Raw genomic sequence first — 25,666 nt, 5'->3', positions numbered from 1 at the left:
CCCTCTCCTTCCCTCACGCAACTCCTCCCGCCCCACCCTCCACCCCCCACCAGAACTGCTCCCTTCCTCTTTCCCTTCTCCTCCTCGTTTCTTCCGCTTCTACGACTGGAGCAGCAGCAACGGCAGGAGAAGGAGAAGCAGCAGCCGCGCGAGCGTACCTCGGCGCCTCTCCCTCTCCTACCCTCGTAGAGTACGTAGGCAACCCACCCTCTCGGGCATTGTACCTCGGCAACGACTCCTCAGCTTCCTCGTTCTCTTCATTCTCTTCCTCTCGGACGACAGCAGCCCGATCCCTATCGATTCCGTCCATGTTCCCGAAGATCGCAGGGCTCGCCGACGATGAGATCGATCCTGCTCCAGTAGTAGATCGTCGTAAGCGAACTGTAGGAGCTTCTCCGTTGGGATAGCTGTGTAAGGTAGAAGAGCTGTTGGAGGAGTGACGTCGCGTTGAAGAGGAAGGTGGGTTCGAGGAGGAGGAGGAGGAGGAGGGGACGATCGTGTACGAGAAGGTGAACGGTGCACTGGGTGCTGATGCGTCGACGGAAGCGGAAGGGAGAGAAGGATCGGGTAGAGGGAGGGAGAGAGTAGTGCGGGTTTGGAGGAGAGGAAGGGAGAAGGTTGTGAACTGAGGGAAAGAGAACGAGAAAGAGAGGGAGGGGAGGAGTGAGCTCGGCGAGATGAGATGCCAGGAGGAGCTGGGTGTTTGGTTTTGGGAGAACACAGAAAGGCGTGCAAATCTGTCTCTAGAGTTCGACGTCGACTTGAACATGTTCCTTCCTCAAAGAGAAACACGATTCCACTCACCCCCTGCCTAACCAGCACCCTCTCAAGCTTATCCAACTTCCTCCCGACCTCCTCCCTCGCCCTTCCAGTCCCCCCCTCCAGCTGACCGTTCCTCCTCTCCAACTTGGACCGACAGTAACTGAGCAAGATCGCTCTTACGTAAGCTGGATTCCGAGTGAGTTGGTCGTACGAGAGAGCGACGACGGCGTCGAGTTGGGTCGGGATCTGGAGGGTGTAGGAGGAGGAGAGGACGGCCGAGTGGTGCATGGTTGGGGAGGAGAGAGGGTGCGAGTAGGCGGCGGCTAGGTGGGTGGCCATAGGAAATAGAGAGACAGGGAGAGTTGGGATTCGAGAGGGTGGGTGGGTGGGTGGTGGTTGGGAGGGACAAGAGAGAGGGAGGAGAGGGAGGGAGGAAGATAAGGCGATCGATCAAGGAAGGAGGAAGAAAGCTCCGAACAAGCCGAGTTCAGAAGATGAAGTTTTTTTCTTTTCTTTCTTCGAGAAGAATGTCTGCATTTCTGAATTTCAGGAGTCATAGGTAGAGAAAGATAGAGGGAAGAAGAAGAAGAAACAGAGGCGAGAGAAGAACAGAGGACGAAGAACGGAGACTGCGATCGCTCAAACTATGGGAGACACGACGAAAGTTCGGTAGATAAATAGCGATACAAAGCTAGTAAAGATCGCAGTATCGAGAAAACCGTCAAAACTGGAAGAGAAGGGACAAAGCTACGAGGCAAACGAGAACGAAACGACGCGTCGCGAGTCGACTCTCTCTGACTGCTCTCCTTCCTTCCTCTCTCGCCCTCCACTTCCTCTCGATCAACGAAGGTAACCGTTCATCTCTCATTCCTCGGTGAAAGGAAAGATGCGATACGAGTGGCGAGGTGGAGCGCGAAGGGCGTCGTCGTTGTTGATCAAGAGGGAGGTCGAGGAGAGGAAGGGTGAGAGAGGTTTTGTGGTTTCGAGGAGGGTTGGGAGGTTCTGGAGAGGAAGTGAAAGAAGAAAAGGACTGGGTCGAGGTTGATGAGGGTGGGGCTTCGATGGAAGGAGGGGAAGGAGGTTTGGCCGTGAGAGTTGGAATGAAGGGAGGAAAAGTGAGGTCCGAGAGGCGACGAGGGACGGAGGAGGGGAGTCTGAACAACCAAACGAGTGTTCAAGCAAGAGAAGGAGAGAAGATTCAGCATAGGAAACCTAAGAGGGTCGAGGCTGGCCTTGAGAAACTCACAGGAGACGAAGGTTCCGTCGCGTCGAGTCGAGTCCCGAATCACTTGCGAGGGCGAATCCAGCTGTAGACGAGGATAAACGAGTGTGAGAGTCAAGATGAAACACCAGATGACTCAGAAGGGAGGTAGATCATGGACTCACACGTTCTCCGTAATCTTGAGCTCGAAGGTCGTCCCATCCTCCTTCGTCCACGTCCATCTCTCGATCCGATCCTTGTTCTCCGACGGCTCCCTCGTCTTGGTCCACTTGACGAACCGATGGAGCATCTCCGGAGGATACCCGAAGAGCTGGACGTGACTGATGTTGCTCCCAGAGCCGACCGTCTGAGCGAACCGGTAGAGAGGGGCGAAGACGGCCTTCTGGAAGGACGGATCGAGGTGAATGGCGAGCGTTTCGACTTCCTTGCAATCCTGAGGAGGCGAGCACCATTCCATGATGGCCTTGTTGCAGGGGAAGCGGACTCGGAGGGTCCGAGGAGCGACGGCAAAGAGGAGGTCGTCGAAGAAGCCGTTCTGCTCGTTCCGAAGGAGTTCCTCGATAACGGCGGCGATGGATTCGTCGATGCTTGTTTGAAGCTGACCGGAAGGAGTGAATTTCGTGATCCATTCGTCGAAGGTGAGGAGTCGACCGTCTTTGTCGACGCGACCCTCCTCCCGGTGTCGTTCTCCGAGAGCCATCTCCGCATCGATCCTCTCCCGTTCATCCTCTTGGATCCGCTGGAGGAGCTGCTTTGCTCCAGGCTGGTTGAGCCACGTCGTCCTTTCCTCGCTCCTCTGATCAGACTCCAGACTCGTCAACGCTTCGAGGATGCAGACCTGGCTGAGGTTGGACGAGAAGGAAGGGAAGGCGAGAGGAACGATGTAGTCGCCGTCCTCGGAGTCAGCTTCGGGAGGAGGGTGAACCTCTGACATGATGTTGAGCTGGGAGGAAGAGGGTTGGAAAGAGAGTTGACGAAGAAAGTCAGCTCGGAAAGAAGAACGCTCCGGCGTCGTCTCTCGCCCTCACTCACCTCATGAACGAATCCCCATCGCACTTTCGAGTCCTTTCCAGCGACGAACAGACCCTTCTCAGGATCAAAGAACTTGACGTAGTGGGATGGGCGAGAGATGGTGACCGAGCGGTAGAGAAGAGGGAGAGCCAGCTCTCGTAACCCGCTCGAGACGAGCAGGAGATGGGTCTTGCCGTTGAGATAGTAGGGATCCGACGAGGGAGTGGTGGGAGCTGGTCGAAGGAAGACAAACTCGAGGATCTTTTGAAAGATCTCGTTGGGGAAGACTAGGAGGACGAAGGGGCGACGGGATGGGAAGAGAAGGAGAGGTCAGGTCTGTGAGCCTCTCGTAGCAGTTTCTACCCAAAAGACCGACCTTGTTCTTGATCTTTGGAGCTTGAAGGTGGGTAATAGACACGACAGGTCTTCTTGTGGAGTTTCCAGTCCTGTAGATGGACCGAAGCGAGGGATCAGCTCGACGAGAAAGAGTGCTGAAGGAGAAGCTCACCTTCTTCTGACAAGCTGCTGAGCAGTAAGCCGTCTTGCACCTAGAGCAGAGAAGAATCTTGACGAGGGATCGACTGCATGATCGACAGGTCTTTCCGTTGGCCGAAGAGGTAGGGATGGTGCTGGAAGTCGAGGGCGACGGGAGGGACTCGGAAGCTGAAGGAAGGGGGGAGGAGAGGTTCATGCTGAGGGAAGAGGGGCAGAAGGGTAGAACTTCGGGAGGCGAGATGGTAGAGGATTTGTCTGATCGTCTGGGTACGACAGTCGAAAGAAGAAATGTGGCGATGAGGGTTGATGGAGAAGAGAGAGGAGCTGGAGATCCCTTGTTTCGAGCTCACTTCGACGCTCTCCTCACCTTCCCTCCCAACTTCCAGCACGCCTCCATCGGCCTTTATGGTCCCCTCGCACCTCTCGCTCGCCGATTCGCAGGAAAGCAACCACGAAAGCAGTCAGGGAACTTCAGATGCGTCTTCGGATCTCATTCAGGTCAGTCTTAGACGCACGAGTCTCTCCCCCCTCGAGTTTTGCGAGCTCGACTTCCCTCCCTCTGAAGCTGACTCGCCTGCTCACACTTTCTTGTCCAGGACGTGAAGCAGCTTGAATTCGAGCCGCAGGTCTTTCCTAACGAGATTTTACGCTGGACTTGTCGATGATAGAACAGAAGGTGAACCCGAGGAATCCGAAGGGGTCTTGCCAACGGTTGCTCGAGGAGTTTGCGACGTCGTTGAATGGAGCGAGAGGGAGGATTTGGGTCGGTTCGAGGGGAATGCTGGAGACGTTCGAGGTGGCGAAAGAGGAGTTGAGGAAGAGGTTGGAGGGGGTGAAGCTTGGGAAGGAGCTGGGGAAGATTCCGGTTGAGCTTTCAAAGGTTCGTCGCGTCGTCCCTTTTCTTTCGTCGTCCGTTTGATTTGCGCTGAAGCTGGTCTTTACTTTCTCCCTTCACTTCTTCGGCCTACAGCTCTAGGTACCGTGATTTGATCTGTGGTGCGACCCAAAGAGGATGAAAGGAGAGGGCAGAGGAACTCGGGACGACGAGAGGTCGACGCGCTATTCTCTGCTCGAAGTTTACTACCATCGCGCGAGGAGACTTTAGCATATATACAATATCACATTCTGGAGTCCGGCGGATGTTTTACTGAGAGAGAAAAGGAAGGAGGAAGGATAAAAATGTGTTTTTAGAGCTTGGGAGGAGACGAGTTCAGTCGCTCTCGTCGAGCTCCTCCCAACCAGATCGACCTCCTCCTCTCCTCTCCCCCGTCTCCTCCTCCTTCCCTTTTCTCATCAAACCAACACACTCTGCCTCTTCCCCTTCCCTTCCCCCTACCCCCTCTCAACCTTCCAATGGATCCCCTAGCACCTTCGGACCTGGATATGATGGAAGCAAGCGGCGACGAGACGATGGAGGACGCGCTCTACGACGATGATGAAGATGCCCTCATCGTCGAAGAGGACTTCGAAACAACAACAGCAACACCAGCAGTCACAGGGGAAGTCGAGATGGCTCCTGTGGACGACGGGTCAGTCCCAGTAGAGGTGGACGAGGTGCTTGAGGTGGAGGAGGAAGGAGGAGTCGATATCGAAGTTTTACCTCAGGAAGTGGGTGGTGGTGGCGAGGATGTAGCTTTCGAGGATGCTGAGGATGTGACTGGAGGAGAAGAGTCTAGTAGTAGTAAGGTGGATGGTGGGTTTGTAGTAGGAGAGGAGATCGTCTTGGAGGAGGAACCATCAGCAGAGGAGCAGAAGAAGGAGGAGAAGGAGGAGGGATCAGCAGCTCCACCACCTTCCATCGAACCCTCTACAGCAATTATCGAATCAACTCCTCCGTCGCTACTACTCCCAGCATCAACCCCCGCTCCTCTAGCACCGGATGCAGAGAGTTTCGTCATCGTAGAAGCTCCCTCGGACGCGGAAACGAACGGGAAGCTCGGGGAGGAGGAGGAGAGGAGGAAGCAGGACGAGGTCAACCCAGTCTCGAACGAAGGTGAGATCAGGCTCCCTTTACTCGATCTTTTCATCGACCATCGCTGACCTTCACTTCTCTTACAGAACCATCAGAAGAGCACATCGCTGAATCCCATATCGACGAAGCTTCGGAGACCACCCGTCCAGGTCAGTCGCCTCTTCCCTGCCCTCTCCTCTCCTTCCCTTCCCTTCCCTTCTCCTTCACTTTCCTTCCACTCCTTCAGTTCTCTGACTTGACTCCCTTTTCGTACTCCGAAACATGCAGAACTTGAAACACCCTCCAACTACTTCTCCACCAACACCAACTCTTCCATCGACGCCGACCCCTCTTCCTCCAAACCTCGAGGTTCTCACACCTCCGAACCTCTCCACCCTTCCCACTACACCAACGGCCACGGAGACGACGAGGACGACTCTTTCTCCTCCTACTCGGACGCCTCTTCCTCTCATTTCCCATCCGACTTCTTCCTCTCCACCATCATCACCTACCCTTCCAACAGCTCCGTTCCCACACCATCTCCTTACTCGCTCTTCCAACCTTTCGCCGACGAGGCTCACGAAGGCGTGGATCTCCCCGTTCTGCTCGCTTCGAATCCGGATCTCTTCAGAGCCCCTCTTACGGAACTCTTTGATGCGTTGAGAGAGGAGGGAGCTTTCTCAGTCGAGGACAAGGCTTTGAACATGGAGGACGAGGGAGGGACGCTTGAGTGGGTTTTGGAGCACGAGAACGAGGGTGTCGCTTTGGTCATCGGAGAGGTTCGTCCAAGCTCCCCTACTCTTTTATTTTGCCCGTCGGCCTGACCCAGTGACTGACTCTTCGTCCCTTCCTTCCTCGACTCTTCAGGACAACAAGCACGCCGTCGAGTTCTCCCTCCAAGATCTCGCCAAACTGCACTCTCACTGTGGTCTCGGAGCTCCCATGCGACTCAGGCTGCGAACAGGATCAACGAGGTTCCTTCTTCGAGTGAACAAGATTCAGGAGATCAGACGAGAGATGGACGAGGAGCTTGGAAGTGAGCATGCCGACGAGGACGAGGGATGGGTTGAAGAAGGTAAGTCCGCCTCGACTCGACTCTATTCTCGAAACGATGCTGATTGATCTTGCGTCTTGCTTTTACAGACACGGAGCACCACGAGCACGTCGACGAGGAAGAGCACTTCAACTCTCATAACGATCACGACGAGCTCGAAGGAGATGGAGAGATGGCCGACGAAGGTGAGCCCACCATCTCGTCGATTCTCATACTCGACCCTCTTCTCGCTGACTGACACTCTTTCTCTTCTCGTAGACCTGCCTGAACATGACACCGAGACAGAACTGGAACATCTCGAAGCTGAGGTCGTTGACAACACTGCTGGTGAGCCTTTTCGTCGTCTTCTTTCGTCCTCTCGTCGAGCTGACGTTCTCGTGGTTTCTCTCTCTCTCTCAGATATCGTCGATGACCAGGACGTTCCTGTCGATGAAGACCCTCACGTTGAAGCTGACCATGCGAATCCTGAGGGTGAATCCCGATTTCTTCTCTTCTCACGGCCATCCTCTGACGTTGCTGACCCGTTGCGTCTGTTTCACCCTCTTCAGACTACCTCAACGGCCCCGACGACGCTACCGCTGCTCCAGTATCTACCATCGACGACCCCGCTTCCGAACCCGTCGCTGAGGAACCCGAACTCGCTGTTCCAGGTGCGTTTTTCGCCTCCGTCTTTCCACCTCGAACTCTGCTGACCCTTCCTTTCCCTTTATTCTCCTTCCGCGCAGACGAAACGGAACGAGAACCACAACCAAGTATCATCGAGGAAGCTACAATCGTCGTGACCGCCAACGAGGATGTCGAGATCCCAGCAGAGGCTGCTCCACTTTCGACCGACCAAGGCGACTTCGACGCGTCCGCCGCTGGAGGACTTTACGACGACGACGAGGACGAAGAGGAGGATCAGACTGCTCACATCGAGGATGTACCAACGATCGAGGAAGTCATGGATCAAGAGGATGCCGAGACCATCACCGAAGTCGAGAAGGAAGCTGCCAATGCGACGACCAGCTCGAAAGCTGTCGAAACCGTTCCCGTTCCGCCTCAGTTTGTCGTCGGAGAAGGAGAAGCCGCTGCCTCAACTACGGAAGACGTCGATCTTGCCCCTGAAGATCCATCAGTTCTTGTCTCGAGTGAGTCCTCCCTCTTGTCCTCCCTCGCGTCGCTTGTCTTTTCCTCGAGCACGACTGACGTCGTTCCTCCTCGCTCTCCGCTTCCAGCTCCTGCTCCGCTCGTCTCTGTTCCTGCTGTCGCCAATGCCGCCGCTTCGTCGTCTCGTCGTTCAACACGTCTCAACCCATCGTCCAACGCTCCATCACCAGCTCCTACACTCGCAAACCCAGATTCTTCGCTCGAGGTTCCCGAGGAGCTCTACGGAGATGGACCGGACGAGGTCGATCTCTACGCCGACTCGCCTCTCCCTTCCAAACCAGTTGAGGATCACCTCGAAGAGGTCGAGCCTTTGGGGCTTCACGAGGAGGTGCAAGAGGATTCAGTCCAAGTCGAGGAGGTGGAGGAGGAAGAGGGAGATTCGGATCACACGTTGGCGGAGAGCGTCGAGGATCTTGCTGAGGCTGTTGCCGAGGTGGATGGAGACGTCGAGGAAGGGAGTCAGACGGGTGGTGCCAGTCCGAAGAGAAGGTTCGATGAGCTGGAGAAGGACGATGCGAGTGGAGAGGTGGCCGAGACGGTTGAAGTGCGAGGTTCGTTCCCGCTTCTTCCCTTTCCTGCTTCTACGAACCGAGACTGACCGAGCTCCTTCCTTCCTCTTCAGCAGATCTCAAACGACACAAAGCAGCCTAGGCTCGTCCACCCGTCTCATCGCCGTCTCGACTCCTCTTCCTTTCCCATCGATCCATCCTCGCACTCCTCCCTTCCACCTCAAATCGGACCCGTCCCTCCACAAGCCACTCTCGAACCATCAACCCCACCGAACGTAGCCCCCTCGTACCTTCCAACTTCGTCCCATCGATCCTCGTCGTCTAGTCCCTCGGCTTCCAACTCTTCACGAACCCTCTCCATCCTTCCTCCGCCTCCTCCCCTTTCGTTCTCGACCCATCCCATCTCACACCTGCCCCTCTCCTCTTCTCAACACTAACTCGGCCTCCCTTTTCGAAACAACAATATTCTTCCAAGAACTGCCCTCAAGACAGTTGCTCGGTGAAGAACGAACGATTCTCACGATCAAACACGAGCTCAGTTATAAAGTATGAATAAGGTCAGTGGTCTCTTTTCCTCTCTCTCTCTCTCTCTCTCTCTCTCTCCTTCTCTACCGCACTTCGTATGCCTTCTTCATCGATACACCTTTTCTTCCCTTTGCATCCCATTCCCTTGCCTTTCTCTCTCTTGTCTGTCCTTCGTCGCGTCGTCTTCGTTTTCGTTTTTCGTTCTCCTTTGTTCTCTGCCTTTTTTTCCCTTCTTTGCACTCTCTCCTTTGAGACTCTACATCTGTAAATTGTTCCGTAGCGGGGCTGAGGGATGGCGGGTGGAGGCGTCGACGGGACGGAGGGTGGGAGAGGCAGCCGAGTCGACGCGTCTTTGCTTTCTTTCGTTTTCTTCGATCCTTTGCCCGTTCTTTTCGACTCTCGATCATACCAATTCAATCGAGCTTCTCATTCATTCATGTCACGAAGACCAAAAAGGAGAGAGGGAGAGAACGAACGGTACGTACGTAGCCAACCGGGAACGAGAGTCGAGAACCGAGAGACGGGAAAGAAAGCAATCAAAAAGAGAGAGAGAGAAAGCAAGACCAAGGGGGTAACGAGACGATAACCTACTAAACCTGAGAAAAAAACGAGGAAAAGGAAGCAAGAGAAACGAAAACGGGAAGAAAGAAACATAAGAACGCGGTACTTGGGCCTCCTCTACATCGGAATCTACTTTGTAAGTGTAACGGACCGCGATGGGTGTGAATGGAGTTGGAAAGAAAGGAAAGCCCGATAAGGGGAAAAGAGGGGAAACGGGTGGTATCAGAAGAGGGAGGGAAGGGAAAAAGAGAGTAAGGAAGGGGTACGCAGGAAGAAGGAGAGAGAGGGTGTATGATTTTAGATTTGGAAAAGCGAAGGAACGAGAGGGAGGGAAGTAAAAAGAGGAGACGAGAAGGAGTCCGGGTTCGAGGTCGGGTTCGAGGTCGACTTTCACTTCTTCGACGCTTCCCGGGCAGCCTTGATGAGAGGAGCGAGGGTTCGAAGAGGTTCGGCCTTCTTGAAAAAGGGGTGCTGTTTAAAGGAAGACGATCAGAACCCAGACGCGTCGAAGTTCGAAGTCCGAACGAAGAGAAAGAACGAACCTGCAACAACTGAACGGCATCCGGTCTCTTCTCGGCATCGACCTCCAAAGCCCTAGCGAGGTAATCCCTGAACTCCCTCGAGAGGTTCTCGGGCTTGTCGATCTTGGGCGTTCCAGTCGTGGCGATGAGGTAGAGCGCTCGAAGAGGGTTCTCGTTGAGGTAGGGAGGTTCTCCTTCGATCATTTCTGGCGAAGGACGATCCAGCGAACGGAGAAGAGGAAGAAGTCAGTATTTGGGACGTGGGAGAAGGGAAGGAAGAGAGGAGAGCGAGAGGAAAACGCACCAATCGCCATGATTCCGAGCGACCAGATATCGACCTTGGGACCGTACTCCTTCCTCGTCACCACCTCGGGAGCCATCCAGTACGGGGTTCCGACCATCGTCGTCCGTTTCGACTGAGCGGGATCGCTGATTTGAGCACAGAATCCGAAGTCGGCTGAGGGACGAAAACGAAGGTCAGCCTCGACGTTCTCCTCGAACTTCGACGAACACGAGTAGGAAAGAAGGAGTACGTACTGAGTTTGATATCTCCCATCATACTCAACAAGATGTTATCACTCTTGATATCCCTATGGATCACTCCATGCGAATGGAGATGCCTCAACCCTTCGCAGGTCTCTCGACTGACGGCGGCGATCTGTCCCTCGGTCATGATGTTGCACGTCACGACGTCGGTCAAGCTTCCTCCCTCCATGTACTCCATGACGACCCAGAGGTCTCCCTTGTGGAGGAACGAGTCGATAAAGTTGACGATGTTGGGGTGGTGGGACGACTTCATGACGAGGATCTCGTTGATGATCAGATCCTGCTTGGGTTGCTTTTCGAGGTTCATCTGCTTGATGGCGACCGAGTAGTTCGTTCCGACTTGGTAGGCGGTGTAGACTCCTCCGGATGCTCTGCGAGGGGTGGAAGAAAAAGGAAGAGGAGGAGGTCAGCTTGAGAGAAAACGAACGAACGAAAACAACTCGACTCACCCTTGTCCAACCTTGACCAAACTCCTGTACAACTTCGTCGGATCCGCATCCGTACAAATCGCATTCAACCTCGCCACCACATCCGTCATATCCTTCTTATCCTGCCTCCTCCTCGGGGTCGCCGCCGCCTGCTGTTCCTTCCCCTTGCTCGCCTGCTTGCTCAACGCGGCCGCTGCCGATCCAGGAGCAGCAGGAGGAGCTTCGGTCCTCGCTCTAGATGTCGACTGAGGGACCTTGCCTGCCGAGGAAGCCGACTTCTGGAGAGCGTGGGTGGAGGACGAGGAGGAAGGAGGAGCTCGACTGGATTTGGATCGGTCGAGGTCGTGTTGAGCTGCTGGGGATTGGGTAGGAGGAGCTCGTTGGGAGGTGGATCGATCGAGGAGAGCAGGAGCGGTGGTAGGAGGGGTAGGAGAGGGTTGGAGTCGAGGTTTGGAGTCTTTGGAGATGGGAGGAGGAGGAGCGGCTCGAGAGGGTTCGGACTGAGGGAGAGGGAGGGAGCGAAGAGAAGAGGAAGGTCAGCTTTCGCTCGTTCGGAGGAGGTAGCGGGGCAGATGGACGAACAGATCCTTGGAACTTCTGCGAAGACGTTTTCCGAACCTGAGGCGGAGGAGGAGCAGCTCGCTGTAAGAAAGAACAAAAAGCCAAACAAGAACGCGTCTCGTCAGTTCTCTCGTCCTTCTTTCTCTCGTCCTCGACCTCCCATCCAACGACTACCTCCTCTTCCTCCTCCTCCTCCTCACCCATATCTCCATCAACGAGAAAAGAGTACTCACAGGGTTGATGAACTTGACAGGAGGCAATCTTCCGTCCGACGACTGCTGCTGCTGCTGAACTCCCTCCGAGCTCGGCTCCCTGCTCATCTTCCCAGGCATCCCACCACTCCCACCGAATCCCAGACCGGAGGAGGGAGACTGAGCGTCGTTGTCCCACAACTCACTCTCTCCACCAGCAGCTCCTTTCATCTTGTCCCAGACGTCTCCCTTCTCAGCGTCGGGATCTCCGAGGCCGGTGGATTGGTAGAATTGAACGATGTCCCTGACCTGATGGCAGGAAAAAAAAAGAAAGCGAAAGAGGGAAGAGGGAGTCAGTAGGGAGTTCGATGAGGTCGTGAAGGAGAGGTGGAGAAGGAGAAGTCGAGGAAAGGTGGGAGATGGAAAGCGAAGAAGAGAGAGGAGCGAGCAAACTCACGACTTTGGGATTCTGCTCCTGTTCCATCTTTGAGATCCCCGACTCCTGAAGAAGCTGTTGCCATTCCTTGGGAAGACCGGTGACTGCGAGTGCGAAAAGGGCACACGATCGAGAAAACACGAGGGACGAGAATGGGAAGGACGAAGGAGAAGGTCAGCTTCGGTTTCCTTCTTCGAGCTTGCGTAAATAAGGACGAGAAACGAGATCACTCACACTCTCCGGTATCGTTGTTGAATCCTACGTGAGTGAGATGAACGGGATCGTAAGGTGTTGAGATGACGACGGATTTGTGGTTTCCCAGGAGGTCTGTGCGAGAGGACGAAGAAGGGGAGTGGAGGGAGAGGAGGAACGAAGGCGAGGCGATGGGCGATGGATGGGAAGATTGGATGGAGGCAAATATCAGCTTTTCTATCTCGACAGCGTCTCTACTTCAAGATCCCTTCAGCTCAGAGGGAAACGAGGTCACTCACCGGAAAACGAGCTCAAGAACCCTTTCTTCCCTCCCTTCTCGCTGCTCTTCCCTGTCCCGCTCCTCTCCCTCGATCTCGCCTTGATCGTATCAGCCCCGAACGAGGATCCGACTGCATCGAACTGAGAGTTCCCTCCTGCCATCATCATCGAACCTCCTCCTCCCATCATGGCGGAAGGGACGATGGGAGCTTCCTCTTGACCGTACTGCGCCGAGGTTGGTCGAGAGGGGTGGTTGGAGGAAGAAGCGGAGGCGTCGTGATGCTGCTGCTGCTGGTACGGCTGTCCTCCTCCGTTGTACGAGACTGGGGAAGAGTTGATCTCGTCGCTGTACTGGTGTTGCTGCTGCTGGTACGAGTAAGGGGAGGAAGAGGAAGAAGAGGAGGTTGAGGATTGTTGTTGTTGAGGAGGAGGACCGACGCTTCGTTGTTGGAAGGGAGAAGACGACGACGAAGGAGGAGGAGGTGGTGGTGCTCGAGAGGGTACGAAGGAGGAAGGTGGACCGTTGGAGGAAGGCGGTAGACCTGAAGGTTGACCTGACGGTGAAGAGTTTGAGCTGTATGCGTACGACGAGTTAGGGGGTCGAGTCGAGGTCGTCGTCGAGGGATCGTATCCTTGTTGAGAACTCTCCCTTCTGAGGTTGGTGGAAGAGTTGGTTCGAGGAGATCCAGCAGGTCGAGAGGAAGCACTGACGTTCCGAGAGGGAGAGGATGGAAGGTATCCTGCTCCTCCTCCTCCGGTCCCTTCCTCGTCTGCGACCATGCCCATCGCCAACCCTCCTCCTACGGCAGCAGGTCCTCCAGGTCCGACGTACGAGTTGCGAGAAGGTCGATGGTACTCGGTGTAGGATATCCTCTGGGACGCTGGAGCTTGAGAGGGACGACGAGGTTGTTGAGACGAAGGGGAGGAGATGGAAGGCGACGAGGTGGGTTCAGCTCCAGCTAGAAGAGGAAGGAGAGAAGAGAGACAAAGCGATCAGCCAACAGAGCTCGTTTCAAGGGAAGTATAGTACGAAAAGAGAGGCTCACAGTAGTTGGCTTGTGGATGGGTTATAGAGATGGTCCGTTTAGGAGGAGCCGTCATCCTGGAGAACGAGAAAAAGAAACGAGAGAAGGGGGGAAGGAGGGATCGAGCTGGTTGGAGGGGAAGGAGGAGAGGAGGAGGTCTTCGCCGCTTTCAGAAGACTCTTCTTTTCCCCTAAAATTGGAAAAGACCTGGGAAAGATACGATCTCAACTTGGAAGGGATTTATAAGAGAGAGGATGTAGACTCCAGGTGCAAGGTAATTTTCGAAGGGCGAGGATCCGCTGGTTGGTCCAGGCTCAGGTGCGTCGCGACTCGATCAAAGGGAGCTCGAGAGACCGTCAAGTCCGTCCTACACTTTACTAGGATCACGAGAAAGCTTACCGCATATTATGTATCTTGTAGATATGTCCATTGAACCGAGATCAGCTTGGACGGATCCTCTCAACGAACTGTCAACAACCTGAACGCGTCCTCCTTCTCTCTTTCTCTCCTCAACCCCGTGATCCCCGAAATTCGTCCTCAACGACCTCGTGCCGACTCGTCATTGAAGCCTCGATTCTGCCTCCCGAAGCTCCGAAACTTTTTCCGACGGGGCGCGTTCAAGCTCGACTCCGAACGAAACCTTCTCCTCTCCCTCGTCCGCCGACTTTCAGCTCTTTCGCTGTTTACGTTTCCTTCTAGAGCAGGTCCGAGGTCAGAGTCTCCGAATCTGACTATCAAGGTCATTCGATCAGTCAAAGCAGGTCAAATAGAAGAAAATGCGTTCGTAAATCATGAGGTCGTGAACTGAAAGGGCAAAGAAGAACAAAAGAGAGAGGAGAGGCATAAGGGTTGCAGAGATGGGGGAGAAGAAAAGTAAGAATCTACAAGGAACGATACGCTATTGAAGGCCGAGATAAGTATTTAGAGGGAATAGATACGTAAGCAGAGGAGAGAACGAAAACAAAAGAGATGCATCCCCCTTCAGAACTGAGCTTGCCAGCCTCGCTGGGAAGACAAAGCAAGATCAAGTCACGGTCAGCAATCCGACTTGGATTGATGTATGAAGGATAAAATAGAGAGAGCTCACGTAGATGGACGAGAGATGGTAGAGATCTCTCGCTTGAAGGATGAGGTCGTTGACGGTGTAGCTGATCGACAGGCGAGTATCGAGCTTCTCCTGGACTCCCGAAAGCACTCGATCGGCCATCTCGTCGATTCCAGATTGGACGTCGGCCTCTCGTCCTCGTCCAGCGGTAGCGGTGGGAGGAAGAGGTTGGGCTGGAGCTCGACCGGCGCCGTCTTGAACTCGGTTGAGCGTTTCCTCGTCGGCGACCCTGAGTGGGATAACAGAAGAAGGATCCAGTCAGCGGGATAGTCGAACAAGTAGAGAGTATAGCGAAGAACGACTCACCACTTGTTGAGAGGATCGTATCGATAGACGGCGAGAACGGTCATGATCGTCGACGACTTCTCCCTCAGAACTCGAAGCGTCTCCTCACAAACTCGTCGGAAGACTCCCTCGACCCCAGAGATTCCCAGTCCGTCGACAACGTCGGCTGTGAGTCGGAAGGGAATAAGCTCGGGGATGGGGAGGAGTCGTCCCTGAGAAAGAGGAGAGAGATAAAAACAGAGAGGAGATGAGCTTTGGTTTCGAGGGTGAAAACAACGAAGAGAACGAGCCATCAAAAGCGAGAGCGAGACGTACCTGATCGAACGCAATTCCGAAATCAATGTGAACGAACTCTCCAGTCGTCTGATCCAACAAGATGTTGGCGAGGTGTCGATCTCCCAATCCGACGACGTGTCCGACGATGGAGGTTGTCCCAACGCTTCGAGCGTAGTTGAGTCGCATGGTGAACCACGACATCGGATCCTTGTGACGTTCGGTGAAGTAGTGTCGGAAGACGGGTTGGAACTTCTTCTGGAGGGAGGCGAACTTGTTCTTCAGCACGTCGGGACTGGCTCGACTGGATCGCTCGGAGAGAGGTTTCATGGCGGCCATGAAGTCCAAGCTGCTGATGTCCTTGGGTCGGTACCTAGTTGTGAGGACGAACGTCGAGCCGAGATCGAAAGTCAGCATCTCATCGAACTCGAGGACGAGACGAAGGAAGAAAGGAGACAAGACGAAGAGAGACGAAAACTAGTGACTCACCTCGGATGAGCCTTCTGAAGCCAAGTTCCCAGCTGGGTGGTGTTTCCGACAAACTCGATGACTCCGGTCTTGGGAGAGAGAGGGAGGATCTTGTAGGTTCGGACGGCGAGGGAGCGAGACCGAGTTTTGGGGTCGTGTCGAAGAAGAGTGTTGACGACCTCGAAGAGCTGTTCCATGATCGCGTCTTGACGCATGTCGTCTTCGTCCTTGTACTAGAGAAGTGCGAAAATCATCGAGAAAGCAGGAGGGTCAGCTTTAGCCCAGAGGGGGAAGGTGGATATGAGAACTCACGAGCTGTTTGTACTCTCGTCCGTCGCTGCCGATGCAGTTGATGATCTTCGGTCGATGCAATCCTGAGGCTATGGAGAACTTGGTGTCGAATCTCTGCAGGCTGGTGAAGGAGGCGTACTTGGCTGAAGGATCGACGGCGAGCTGGATGGTAGGGATGGGAATGGCCAGATCCTTGATTCGTCCGATGGTCAACGACGGCTCGAGGTTGAACGACGAGCCCTTCGATAGGTGCTTGGTATCGAACTGGCACCACTCGACGGCTGCTTCGGTGTAGACCTCGATGAGTTGGACTCGGCTGGCAGCGAGCTTTCCACTGGCGACGATCCGTTCCAGGACGTGGCCGGCGGCGCGTCCTCGACTCGAGGCGACTCCCGTTCCTCCCTTGGATCCGAGGGACTTCCGACTGGACGAGTAGGTTGACTTCTTCTTCACGGCTCGATGCTCCTTCTCCATGTGAGAGTCTCGAAGGGAGAGGAGTGGGTAGGTACTGTGGAAGGGATGTTCGATTCCGAGACGGACGACGAGTTCTTGAAGGTTGGTTTGGAAAGGCGAGGATCCTTCCTCGTGAGCGTCGAGCCTTCCGGAGAGCTGGAACATGAGGGGAACGAACTTGAAGGATGGGATGGAGGCGAGAGAGGGACCGATCTTCGAGTTGAGGGCGTCGTCCCGGAAGTGACTGAGCCAAAGGGAGGAGATCCTGTTGACGAGAGTCGAGTCGAACTCGTTCGAGATGGCGAGGGTTCGAGCGAACATGGTGATGGCTGCTTCGAGGTAGGAAGCCTTGGAAGCGTCGAAAGCTGCGAGAGTGGCGACGTCTTGAGCTCGTTGTTTAATGATCTTGTCGGCGTCGTTCGCACTCGCCGTCGTTTCCTCCTGCTGAGAGACCTGTCGACCTCGAGTCGGCTTCCCGGTGCTGGCGACCTCGCTGAGTTCCCTCTCGTTCCTCGCCTTGTAGAAACGAAGCCTCTCGACGTCCTGGGAGGTATCGAGAGCGTGGTACTGCTGCTCGGCGAAGTTGGCGAATCGATGGTAGACGACTCCGAACTCGGCGACCTGGTCCTGTTCCTCGAGAAGCTTGACCGCCGAATCGAAGAAGGTCGTTCGGATCCTCTCTGGGTTGTCCGTTCTCGAGATCGACGTCCACTCTCCCTGTAATTTGAACGAAAGAGTGGAAAAGTCAGTCAAGCGGCAAGATGGGTAGAAGAAAAGAAAGGCAAACCCACGAGGAGAGAGAGGTGGAGACCTCTTCGCAAAGCCTTGGATGCTGATGCCTTGGCCGACGATCGTTCTCCGAGAGCCTGCTGGAGGAGTTTGATGGCAAGACTGTGCTCCTGCTCGAGCCAGAGGACGTTGGCGAACTCGCTGGAGACGGCAGCGGAGAGGTCCGATCCGTCCTCGAGTCGTTGGGCGAGAGTCGTTGCGTTGACTGCGATTTGAAGTTGACCGGCGTTCCTCGCTGCCTCGCTGAGCTCGAGATGGCAGATCTTCTTGATGTGAGAGACTGCTGGCGAGGTTTGACCTTGGATTCCGACGGCGAGATCCGGGGAGCGAAGGAGAGAGTGTCGGACGGCTGAGATCTTCTCCATGTCGGCGAACCTGAAAGAAAAAAGAAAACTTTGTCAGATCTTGAAGCCTGAAAGAGAAGAGTCAACATGGGAAGACTTGGAACTCACTCGAACGAATCTGCAATCTTCGAGAAAGGAATCTCGAGGGAGGACGTGTCCATGAACGACTGAACGGCGTCTCGAACTCCTCCGAGCGTCCACAGCTTGACCTCTCGAAGGCAGAGGAGCGACGACTTGATCTCCCTCAGTTCCGTCATGCTCTCCGTAGTGAGAGCTCTCATTCGAGAGAGCTCGGAGAGGACGGCTCCTTCGAGGGTCCTGGCGACGACGACGGGATCTCGTTCCCGATGAACCGCCTTGAGTACCGAGAAGAGCGACGAGCCTTGAGGAACGACACCAGAGGTCAACGGTTCGGCTGGAACGTCCCACGAGTCCGTCCTCCAAGCGAGATCGTAGCTGAGACCCTGAGGGACATCCTCGTCTCCTCCCTTCGAGGACCGACTCCCCTGGAGGAAAGACATCGCCATCTTGTCGAATCCGAATGAGTGAAGAGATTCGAGGACGTTCCCGACCGCGTTCGAACGACTGTCACCTCCTCCTGATTCGTTCTGGAAGGAGGCTCCGTGGAATCTGAAGGCTCGATCCCACTGGTTCTCGTGATGGAGCCGTCGAACGAGAGAGCTTCGAACGTCGTTGGAGGTGACTCCGTAGAAGCCGTCTGGGTCCTCGATGTTGCTGTAGATCTCGTAGAGAAGCTGGCTGACGTCCTCCATCTCGTCCGACGCGTCCGTTCGACCTCGGAGTTCCAGGAAGAGAAGAGCTGTCGTGTAGGCTCTGCACTCGACGGCTGCTTCACTGAGGAGGAGGTAGTCGATCTCCAACCACTTCTCGTAGGCCAACGCGTCTCGAACCGAGCCGTCGGGTTGAAGGTGTCGAAGATGAAGGACGACGTCGATGACAGCTCGTTTGATGACCGTCGTGCTGGATGGGTTTCGAAGGAGGGATTGGAAGTAGGCGGAGAGGATCGCTTTCGGGGTTTGGGTGGTGGATCCGGTTTGGGGTTGAGGGAGACGAAGGACGGCGTGGACGAGGTGGGGAAGCAGTCGTTGGGTGAAGTCCGAGCTCGATGCGAAGACCGACGAGAGTTGAGCGAAGAAGGGATCCTCTCGAGCGAGGACCTCGGCGAGGAAGGGAGCGATCTTTACTAGCCACTGGTCGTGAGAAGACGCGGGAGCGATCTTCGAGATGTCCTTGAGGTTCCGAGCCGAGGATGGTTTGGCCAACGACGCCGACGACTGACCGATTGACGAGAGCCTCTCCTTGATTGCTGAAGGTGTCTGAGCGAGGAGGAAGAAGCTTCCTGGGATGCTTCGGAGGAGGCGAAGAGTTTCGAAGGCGAGGTTGATGACCTCGATGTCTCCCGATCCCAGAAGGTCCCCGAGTCCGACTGAAACGAAGTACTTCGTCGCGCTCTCCCTCGAGAGGTCCTTCTGTTCGACCGCCATGGGACCGAGGAGAGTGTCCGCCGTCGAGAGGGAGATGAGGGTGGGAAGAGAGGGAGCTGGAAGATCTCCGTCGACGAGGTAGAGTAGGTCCATGAACGCTTCCATCTCCTCCGGACGATGGGCGAGTTCCTCCTTCGATGGGAGAGCCGACTTGAGGTGCCAGAGGCTGCTCTTGGCGAACTGAGATCGTTCCTTTGGCTCCATTTCCGGTAGAAGGTCTCGGTACCTCTTGACGAGAGAGAAGGTGGCGGAGGAGGCGGTTGACTTCGACTGAAGAGAGAGGAAGAAAGAAGACGCGACGGAAACAGTCAGAAAATTGCATACTACAGTTCATCAAGGAATTTTGACTCACCAGAACCTTGACTAGATCTGTTGCCTTCGTCTCCGCACACAGCTCGGCTAGCTCCTCCTTCAACGCTCTCGGCCAGAGGAGAAGGGCCGTTCGAACCTCGTTCCTCCACGACGAGGACTTCCGAGCCGTCTTCTCCGAAACCTGCTCGATCTGAAGAAGAAGATCCTCTCCCAGCTTCTGGATGATCTCCGAGTGAGTTCGATCGAGGAAGGAATGGGCGAGGTGGGAGATCCTGACGAAGATCTGGGAGATTCCTTTGGGGGGATTGGCGAGAGCCTGGCATTGATCGAGTGCCCATCGAAGAAGTCCTCGAGCGACGGGAGCGAGGTCGACTTGAGTCATGAGGACGATAGAGAGATGGAGGAAGGTGGGGAGGAGGGAGGACTGTTGGACGTAGGGGTAGTACAGGGAGACGAGGAGAGCGATGGAGTTGGTGAACCTGATCTGCTCGACGACGAGTGCTGATCTCCCTGCGCAACTGGCGAGTTCGTGAAGGGCGTTGAAGACGACGGATTCGATGCTGTAATCCTCCGCTCCTGGTTGTCGAAGGATCCACTGATGAGCCTTGATGAGGGAAGCGACGTGTCCTCGAGGAGGGATGAGAGCGACGACCGAGAAGAGGGATGGAAGAGGTTGCCACATCGCCTTGTACACGTCTGCCTTCCTCCGACCATCCTCGAGTTGCAGAAGAGCCGCTTCGACGGATTCCGGGGAAGGATCCAAGAGCTGGGCGAGGAGAGCTGCGACGATCGCGTCGAGATGGAGGTCGACGACGTCCCTGAGCATCGATCCTTCTGCGATTCCTGGGATTCCCTTCGCAAGCAACTGAACGACCTTGGACTCGTCGACGGCCTCGTCGTTGAAAATCGTGGACAGACGAATAGCGAGCGACCTCGGAAGGCATTCCTGACGAGCTTCCTCGACGGACCTCTGAGAGAATCGACAGATGTCGGCGACTCGATCCTCTCCTGCTTCTCCGCTGACGAGCAGGAGATCCATGCATCCGAATCGACGGAGGAGCATTTCTGCGTTCTGTTTGGTAGTGGCGTATCCGAGGAGGGAGGGAGGAATGACGGGGTTCTGGAGTTGCTGGGAGTGGTTCTTGACGAAGCGAGTGAGGACCGACGACGAGTAGGCTTCCCATAGCTTGAAGAGGGTCTCGAATCCGATCGAAGTTGCTGCTGCGTCTAAGCTGGCTTGAAGGTGGAGGAGGCTCGTCTCGGGAACCCAGTGCATCCGTTCGAGGATGTTCCAGTACGACTGTTTTCGAAGAGTCGTCGAGACGATGAGGACGTTGGCCCAAAGGAGGGACGCTGTGAGACCGTGTTCGACTCCGACGGGTGCTCCGAACTCCTTCTGACCCGAGCCGTAGTGGGAGACGGCCTTCTGGACGAGGGAGTCGACGAAGTTGAAGAGATTCGGGTAAACGACGGCTGCTTCGAATCGAACGAGGACGTGGAGATCTCTGGTGACGGCGGTGACGAGAGCGACGAGGGATCCGATCTCTTCTCCCTTCCTCGGCGACGGTCCCGACTTCCAAAACTCCTCGGCTGGATCCGCTCGAAAGTACGCCTCGACGAACCTGAGGAACTCAACTCGAACGCGAGGAGACCTCATCTTTCCTGTGTCGAGCTCCCTCGTGAGCTGGAGGAACAAGCTTCTGATGATTTGGCCCTCGTCCGAGTTCCCCATCGAGGGAGCCGTCCAGACGCTGATGCTTGACCGAAGGAAGGAGATGGCGAGGAGGTGCATCGACTCGTCTCGGGTGAAGCGGTAAGACTCGAACCACTCGTCAAAGGCTTGAGCGATCTCTCCGGCCGTCATCTTGCTGATGTGGAGCTGGCCGACCTGGACTGCTTCGAAGATGGCTGAACCGAGGGTGAGGAACTGAGGTCCGTCGCATTCGAGGAGGAGTTGATCGAAGACGTCCTTGTTTCTAGAGGGATCTCTTGACGCCGTTTGAAGAACCGAGACTCGAGTGATGCAGGCGAGGAGGGTAGAGACGAGGTTTTTGGAAGCGTCCGAGGAGTGAGAGGATTGGGAGGGGGAGGATTGGGAGGAGCTGGGCTCGTCCTCGACGATTCGCATGGGTCCAAACTCGTCGTCGCTGTCGACGTCCATCGAGACTTCTCGTCCTTGATCCTGCTCCTCGACCTTGGCTCCAATCGCTAGCCTTAGAACATTCTTGAGCACGTCGAGGAGAGGAACAAAGGCATCCTGGAGCTGAAAGGGTGAAAGACCATCGAACAGCACGCGTCGAAGTCAGCTTCGAGTTTCTTGGAAAGAAAGTGAATTGGTCTACTCACATCTGAGCTCTTCCACACGATGTGCTGAAGCGTCAACCTTCTCTCCTGCTCCTCCTCTAGCATCGCAATCCTCCGATCGAGGAACCTGGGGAGCATGTCCTTCCGAATCCCCGTCATCGGCCCAGGACGAAGCAAAGCTCTCGACCCAGCTCCCTCTTCCTCCTCAACCTTCGAGCCTCCCACCAACGGCTCCAGCCCCTGTACCATGACCGCCAGCTCTCCTCCTGACAATCTCGACAGCGAGAACGAGTTGGCGATGGCCGAAAGAAGACTGCACGCAGCCTTGACCGTCTTCCTCTCAGGTGCGATTCCGTTGAGTTCCAGAACCGCTTCGAACGAAAGGACGAGTACGACGAGGTCGAGAGTCCTTCGAACCTTCTCTGGTGTGACGGTTGCCTCGAGATCGACGTCGGTCCATTCGGCGAGGAGGCTGGCGACCGAGTTGGAGAGGAACGTCGAGATTTTCCGAGCGCATCCGTCGAGCTTGACGAGGTTGTCGTTGGGACCTGGGATGGATCCGGGAGGAGAAGAGGTGGGTGGAGAGGAGGCCCGAGAGGTGTTTGGGAGATCGAGATGGGCGTGGATGATGTAGTCTCGGACGACGGCCGACTCGGCTTCTTGAACGACGTGAGAGACGATGGGAGATTCGGGGAGGAAGTCGGTGTGGACGAGGACGACGTGTTTGGGGAACCGGCAGAGGGAGGAGAGGAGCCGAAGGACGTCCGTAGGAGTGTGGTTCTCGAGTTTGCTGCGAACGTTGAATCCCTTGGTGGTTCCGTCGACGACTCTCCACGAGGTTCCGAGCCAGTTGACGACCTTCTCCTCGAGCTCCATCCTGAACAGCCTGACATCCCTGCTCGCCATCTCCAAGCACGTAGCAAGGAAGTCGCAGACCGAGTCGTAGGGGAAGTAAGGACCTTGGATCTCGATGTCCTTGACGAGGGATTCGACGTCGGTGAGAACGACGAGGGGAGCGACCTTCTCTGCGACGACGATGGCGTGAGCTGCATGACAAGCCGCTCGACAGACTGCTGGAATGACTATTTTCCGAACGGCGAACGTCCAAGCCTTCTCCCAGAGCGAGTTGTCCGACGAAGGTCGAGCGGCTTTCCTGGACGGAGACGCGAAGGGAGATCGAGAGGGAAGCCCTGATCCTGAAGCGACCGAGTTCGACGACGACGACGGCGAGGGATCCTCTGTCGACCTGAATGGACGATCCTCCGTTGAGATGGATGCGAGGCAGAGAAGAGCCCAGGATTGGACGGTCGGATCCTCCCAGTTGAGCGACGAGTTGAGAGTATCGAGGATGGGATTGAGATAATTCCGGATGTCTTTCCAGTGTCGATCGATGAGGAAGAGGAGGATTTGGAGTCGAGCGACCTCGCTGGGAGCGTTGAGAGCCGTGTTGATCGAGTGGAGGAGAGCGGTGATGGGATTCTCGACCTTTCGACGTTTCGTGGCGATGGGACTGGAGACGCTGGAAGTCGAGGCGTAGGGAAGTCCTTCGGCGTGGGTGGACATCTGAGATCGGTTGGGAGAGAAAAAATGAAGTCAGTTGAGTGGTGACGAGAAAGGAAAGCAAAGAAAGAGCGAGGAGACTCACCGCCGAGACGACGTCCGCATGGAGCTCGAGTGTCGCCCAAATCATCGCTTGAGAAGGCGAGAAGGGTTGACCGAACTGTCGAGAAGGCAAGGAAGAGTCAGCCGATGCTCGTGTCTCTAGTGATAGACGGTCAAACTCACCTTGAACGATCCAGCAACAAACGCCTTCCTCCTCCCCGCTGCTCTCCCGACTCCCTCCCCTTCGACCTTCAACCTCAAACTCTCCAACGCCAGTACCTCTCCACCCCTCGTGACCTCCCCTTCCACACCCTCCAAAGCTTCCAGCAACCTCTCCAACACCTCCGCCTCCTCTCCCTCGCCGTGCTCCTTCCTCTTCTCAACCAAGAACGGCAACACCAACTTCCACCCAATCACCACCTGTTCCTTCACCTCCTTACTCCTCGTCTTGTTCCACAACCCAGCCAGGAGCCTCGTCAACTTTGGTCCCACCTCCCTCATCACTTGAAGCTGGTTCAACTGCACCTCCCCGAGGACGAGGTTGATCGACCGGAGGACGTCGAGGTGAGCGGAGGTTTCGGAGGGGAAGGTGTGCAGGAAGCGAAGGAGTTTGTAGAGGATCGAGGGAGCTGCGTAGGAGGGTGGGAAAGGAGTTGGTTCTCCTTCGGAGTTGTAAGGTGGACAGAGAGTTGAGCCGAGGAGGGGAGAGCAGTGAGCCGATTGGAGGAGCGTGTGGACGAGCGAGATCAGCGCGATTTGGGAGAGGGAGGTGGTGAGTTTGTTGGGTGAGTTCGGTGGGTGAGACTGAGATCGTTGGTGGGTGGAGGTCGAGGTCGAGGGTTGTTGGGACTCGAGAAGACCTCGGGTGAGTCCTCGTTTTCGTTTCTGGCGGGAGAGACGCGTCGATGGAGAAGGAGTCGAGGGTCAGTTCTTCCGATCTTCCACCAATGAGCAAGTAGAACATAAACAGGTAGAAGGCGGACTCACCTTTTGAATCGAAGATGCCAGCTCTGACTCGTCCTCTTCGTCCTGGTCTTCATCCAGCTCATCAACCTCCATGTCCTCGACCTGCATTCGTCCCTTTCCCTTCCCACTTGCTCCTACGAGACTCCTTCCGTGGCTCTTCGCACCACCACCGCTCCCTCCAGCCAAGATCCAGTCCTCTCCGTTCGCTTCTCCTTCCGTGAACCTTCCCAACGAACCGAACTGCTCCAGATCCTCTCCGTAGATCCCTGCGAAACACATCCGGACGAGACCTTCCCAGTCCCTCGCGTCGAGGCCGTCGAGATGAGCGGGGTAGGAGAAGATGGCTTTGAGGGATTTGACGTAGTCGAGAGTGATGGGAGCGAAGAGGGAACCTTTGGATTCGAGAGATTGGGTGAGATGAGCGAAGATGGCTTTGACGACTCTGCGAGAGAGGTGAGGGGAGGTGAGTTGGATGAGCCATCGAACGGCTGAGGCTGCTCGAGTGAGACGATGGATGACCATCGGCGTTGCTATGCCCGAGGGAGAAGAGTTAACGGATGAAGGTTAGCACGAGAAAAAAAAGTCTTCTCACTCGAGAGCCCGTTGAGGCGAAGGAAGGAGGAAGGAAAGAGAGGACGCTCGAGCTCAACAAATCGCCTCCTTCCCTCCCTCCCTCTCTGGCCCTTGGGGACTCACACTTGTCTACTCCTTTCTTGATGACAATCTTCCTCTCCTCTACCACGCACGCGAAAAGAGCCTGGTAGATCCCTAGCCAGTACTTTGGATCTCCTTCTCCCTTGTCGATGGCCGAGCGAAGATGGGTCTGATCCGAGAGGTAGCTTTTGAGGTCGGCGACTCCTTGTTCTCGAGTCTTGATCTTGTCGGATTTCAGATCCGAGATAACAGATTCAATCGATATAGACGGAGCCATCTGCAAGAACAAGAAGGATAGAAGAGTCAGCGGGCGAAGAGGGAGAGCAGGAAGGAGAGGTGGGAGGAGAGAAGGGAGGTCACTTTGATCAATCTTGCTTCCTTCCGAACGAGAGACGCTTGCGCCAGTAGATAAAGTGAGGATTCTCAGATCTAAAAGAGTGCGAAAGTACCAGATGCAACAGAGGGGTAAGCGAAGGCCCAGGTGGGAGAGTGAAGAACCTAAGCTCACGATTGAGATCAGGCTTTCGGGCTTTCGAGCTGATTTTGAGGGTAAAGGGGAGGTCGGATGAGCACGAAAGGATCACGAGAGTAAAGCTGACGGTTCTACGCACCTGGCGATATAGGTTAAGGCTCTGTTGAGCAAGCTTTTCTTCGCAAGGAGTGGTGGTTTGAAGCGACCTCGAGGAGCGAGCTCCTCTGCCTCATCAAGTCCTTCGTCATGGTTTCTCCCGTCAACCAACCTTTTTTTAGGAGCGAAGAAGAATCTTCTTATTGCTGCTTATCCTGAAAAGTCTTTCACCCAGCCCTGAAAATCACTGAGTGCTTTGGACAGGTCACGAAAGGCAAGCTCGACGAGCCCTCCTCCGTTCGCTTCTCCTCCCTCGTTCAGGAGATTTG

General features: G+C 55.4%; 9 protein-coding genes across 9 annotated transcripts; 3 read left to right on the top strand and 6 right to left on the bottom strand.

Annotated features, from left to right (window-relative positions):
• Nucleotides 1-13: 13 nt before the first annotated feature.
• BDY24DRAFT_445128 (uncharacterized protein) lies at nucleotides 14-1,146 on the bottom strand (the record flags this gene model as incomplete). The annotated part of the gene is made up of 2 exons (XM_076644895.1): nucleotides 805-1,146; nucleotides 14-625 (listed from the first exon to the last, which is right to left on the bottom strand). Exons 1-2 carry the CDS (start codon nucleotides 1,099-1,101, stop codon nucleotides 14-16), a joined length of 909 nt encoding a protein of 302 aa, XP_076492339.1. The 5' UTR covers nucleotides 1,102-1,146.
• Nucleotides 1,147-1,310: 164 nt separating this feature from the next.
• Nucleotides 1,311-2,861, bottom strand: BDY24DRAFT_239374 (uncharacterized protein). The gene is made up of 3 exons (XM_076636707.1): nucleotides 2,149-2,861; nucleotides 2,009-2,069; nucleotides 1,311-1,916 (listed from the first exon to the last, which is right to left on the bottom strand). The coding sequence occupies exons 1-3, from the start codon at nucleotides 2,708-2,710 to the stop codon at nucleotides 1,484-1,486; spliced, it is 1,056 nt and encodes a 351-aa protein (XP_076492338.1). The 5' UTR covers nucleotides 2,711-2,861; the 3' UTR covers nucleotides 1,311-1,483.
• A 1,807-nt stretch (nucleotides 2,862-4,668) lies between these two features.
• BDY24DRAFT_239300 (uncharacterized protein) lies at nucleotides 4,669-6,573 on the top strand. Its single transcript, XM_076636705.1, has 3 exons — nucleotides 4,669-5,483; nucleotides 5,549-5,611; nucleotides 5,730-6,573. The coding sequence occupies exons 1-3, from the start codon at nucleotides 4,844-4,846 to the stop codon at nucleotides 6,263-6,265; spliced, it is 1,239 nt and encodes a 412-aa protein (XP_076492337.1). The 5' UTR covers nucleotides 4,669-4,843; the 3' UTR covers nucleotides 6,266-6,573.
• A 28-nt stretch (nucleotides 6,574-6,601) lies between these two features.
• BDY24DRAFT_239250 (uncharacterized protein) lies at nucleotides 6,602-7,144 on the bottom strand. Its single transcript, XM_076636703.1, has one exon. The coding sequence runs from the start codon at nucleotides 6,997-6,999 to the stop codon at nucleotides 6,640-6,642; it is 360 nt and encodes a 119-aa protein (XP_076492336.1). The 5' UTR covers nucleotides 7,000-7,144; the 3' UTR covers nucleotides 6,602-6,639.
• BDY24DRAFT_239249 (uncharacterized protein) lies at nucleotides 7,145-8,566 on the top strand. The gene has a single exon (XM_076636702.1). The coding sequence runs from the start codon at nucleotides 7,290-7,292 to the stop codon at nucleotides 8,430-8,432; it is 1,143 nt and encodes a 380-aa protein (XP_076492335.1). The 5' UTR covers nucleotides 7,145-7,289; the 3' UTR covers nucleotides 8,433-8,566.
• On the top strand, nucleotides 8,499-9,392 carry BDY24DRAFT_239208 (uncharacterized protein). Its single transcript, XM_076636701.1, has one exon. It carries the CDS (start codon nucleotides 8,702-8,704, stop codon nucleotides 9,251-9,253), a length of 552 nt encoding a protein of 183 aa, XP_076492334.1. The 5' UTR covers nucleotides 8,499-8,701; the 3' UTR covers nucleotides 9,254-9,392.
• STE20 (mitogen-activated protein kinase kinase kinase kinase STE20) lies at nucleotides 9,392-12,013 on the bottom strand. Its single transcript, XM_076636704.1, has 8 exons — nucleotides 11,944-12,013; nucleotides 11,529-11,795; nucleotides 11,317-11,376; nucleotides 10,756-11,234; nucleotides 10,298-10,677; nucleotides 10,065-10,217; nucleotides 9,782-9,966; nucleotides 9,392-9,710 (listed from the first exon to the last, which is right to left on the bottom strand). Exons 1-8 carry the CDS (start codon nucleotides 11,968-11,970, stop codon nucleotides 9,630-9,632), a joined length of 1,632 nt encoding a protein of 543 aa, XP_076492333.1. The 5' UTR covers nucleotides 11,971-12,013; the 3' UTR covers nucleotides 9,392-9,629.
• Nucleotides 11,825-13,545, bottom strand: BDY24DRAFT_239352 (uncharacterized protein). Its single transcript, XM_076636706.1, has 2 exons — nucleotides 12,414-13,545; nucleotides 11,825-12,249 (listed from the first exon to the last, which is right to left on the bottom strand). Exons 1-2 carry the CDS (start codon nucleotides 13,177-13,179, stop codon nucleotides 12,149-12,151), a joined length of 867 nt encoding a protein of 288 aa, XP_076492332.1. The 5' UTR covers nucleotides 13,180-13,545; the 3' UTR covers nucleotides 11,825-12,148.
• A 600-nt stretch (nucleotides 13,546-14,145) lies between these two features.
• Nucleotides 14,146-25,434, bottom strand: TEL1 (DNA-binding protein kinase TEL1). The gene is made up of 15 exons (XM_076637972.1): nucleotides 25,381-25,434; nucleotides 25,278-25,306; nucleotides 24,812-25,198; nucleotides 24,137-24,645; nucleotides 23,333-24,034; nucleotides 23,193-23,267; nucleotides 21,590-23,110; nucleotides 19,284-21,506; nucleotides 17,535-19,201; nucleotides 17,085-17,457; nucleotides 15,862-17,010; nucleotides 15,571-15,782; nucleotides 15,124-15,454; nucleotides 14,830-15,020; nucleotides 14,146-14,752 (listed from the first exon to the last, which is right to left on the bottom strand). Exons 3-15 carry the CDS (start codon nucleotides 25,044-25,046, stop codon nucleotides 14,443-14,445), a joined length of 9,498 nt encoding a protein of 3,165 aa, XP_076492331.1. The 5' UTR covers nucleotides 25,047-25,198; nucleotides 25,278-25,306; nucleotides 25,381-25,434; the 3' UTR covers nucleotides 14,146-14,442.
• Between the last annotated feature and the right edge of the window lie 232 nt (nucleotides 25,435-25,666).

Source organism: Mrakia frigida (genome assembly GCF_051309035.1).
Source record: "Mrakia frigida strain ATCC 22029 unplaced genomic scaffold BDY24scaffold_50, whole genome shotgun sequence".
NCBI classification, from domain to species: domain Eukaryota; kingdom Fungi; phylum Basidiomycota; class Tremellomycetes; order Cystofilobasidiales; family Mrakiaceae; genus Mrakia; species Mrakia frigida.
This window is presented reverse-complemented; position numbering and strand designations above follow the sequence as displayed.

What these genes read in the sequence shown, in the direction of transcription:
- BDY24DRAFT_239249 (XM_076636702.1), top strand. Translation starts at nt 7,290, where the DNA reads ATGTCGAGATCCCAGCAGAGGCTGCTCCACTTTCGACCGACCAAGGCG.
- BDY24DRAFT_239352 (XM_076636706.1), bottom strand. Translation starts at nt 13,179, where the DNA reads ATGGGCATGGTCGCAGACGAGGAAGGGACCGGAGGAGGAGGAGCAGGA. An exon ending in GTTCTTGAGCTCGTTTTCCG is followed by an intron (nt 12,250 to 12,413) that starts GTGAGTGACCTC and finishes CCTCTCGCACAG; the next exon opens with ACCTCCTGGGAAACCACAAA.
- TEL1 (XM_076637972.1), bottom strand. Translation starts at nt 25,046, where the DNA reads ATGGCTCCGTCTATATCGATTGAATCTGTTATCTCGGATCTGAAATCC. An exon ending in TCGTGTGGAAGAGCTCAGAT is followed by an intron (nt 21,507 to 21,589) that starts GTGAGTAGACCA and finishes TCACCCTTTCAG; the next exon opens with CTCCAGGATGCCTTTGTTCC. An exon ending in CAGATCTAGTCAAGGTTCTG is followed by an intron (nt 19,202 to 19,283) that starts GTGAGTCAAAAT and finishes CTCTCTCTTCAG; the next exon opens with TCGAAGTCAACCGCCTCCTC.
- BDY24DRAFT_239300 (XM_076636705.1), top strand. Translation starts at nt 4,844, where the DNA reads ATGGATCCCCTAGCACCTTCGGACCTGGATATGATGGAAGCAAGCGGC. An exon ending in CAACCCAGTCTCGAACGAAG is followed by an intron (nt 5,484 to 5,548) that starts GTGAGATCAGGC and finishes CTTCTCTTACAG; the next exon opens with AACCATCAGAAGAGCACATC. An exon ending in TTCGGAGACCACCCGTCCAG is followed by an intron (nt 5,612 to 5,729) that starts GTCAGTCGCCTC and finishes CGAAACATGCAG; the next exon opens with AACTTGAAACACCCTCCAAC.
- BDY24DRAFT_239250 (XM_076636703.1), bottom strand. Translation starts at nt 6,999, where the DNA reads ATGGCCGTGAGAAGAGAAGAAATCGGGATTCACCCTCAGGATTCGCAT.
- STE20 (XM_076636704.1), bottom strand. Translation starts at nt 11,970, where the DNA reads ATGGAACAGGAGCAGAATCCCAAAGTC. An exon ending in AGGAGCAGAATCCCAAAGTC is followed by an intron (nt 11,796 to 11,943) that starts GTGAGTTTGCTC and finishes TCCTGCCATCAG; the next exon opens with GTCAGGGACATCGTTCAATT. An exon ending in ATGCCGTTCAGTTGTTGCAG is followed by an intron (nt 9,711 to 9,781) that starts GTTCGTTCTTTC and finishes TCCTTTAAACAG; the next exon opens with CACCCCTTTTTCAAGAAGGC.
- BDY24DRAFT_239374 (XM_076636707.1), bottom strand. Translation starts at nt 2,710, where the DNA reads ATGAACGGGAGAGGATCGATGCGGAGATGGCTCTCGGAGAACGACACC. An exon ending in CTCAAGATTACGGAGAACGT is followed by an intron (nt 2,070 to 2,148) that starts GTGAGTCCATGA and finishes CCTCGTCTACAG; the next exon opens with CTGGATTCGCCCTCGCAAGT. An exon ending in CGACGGAACCTTCGTCTCCT is followed by an intron (nt 1,917 to 2,008) that starts GTGAGTTTCTCA and finishes TTGGTTGTTCAG; the next exon opens with ACTCCCCTCCTCCGTCCCTC.
- BDY24DRAFT_239208 (XM_076636701.1), top strand. Translation starts at nt 8,702, where the DNA reads ATGAATAAGGTCAGTGGTCTCTTTTCCTCTCTCTCTCTCTCTCTCTCT.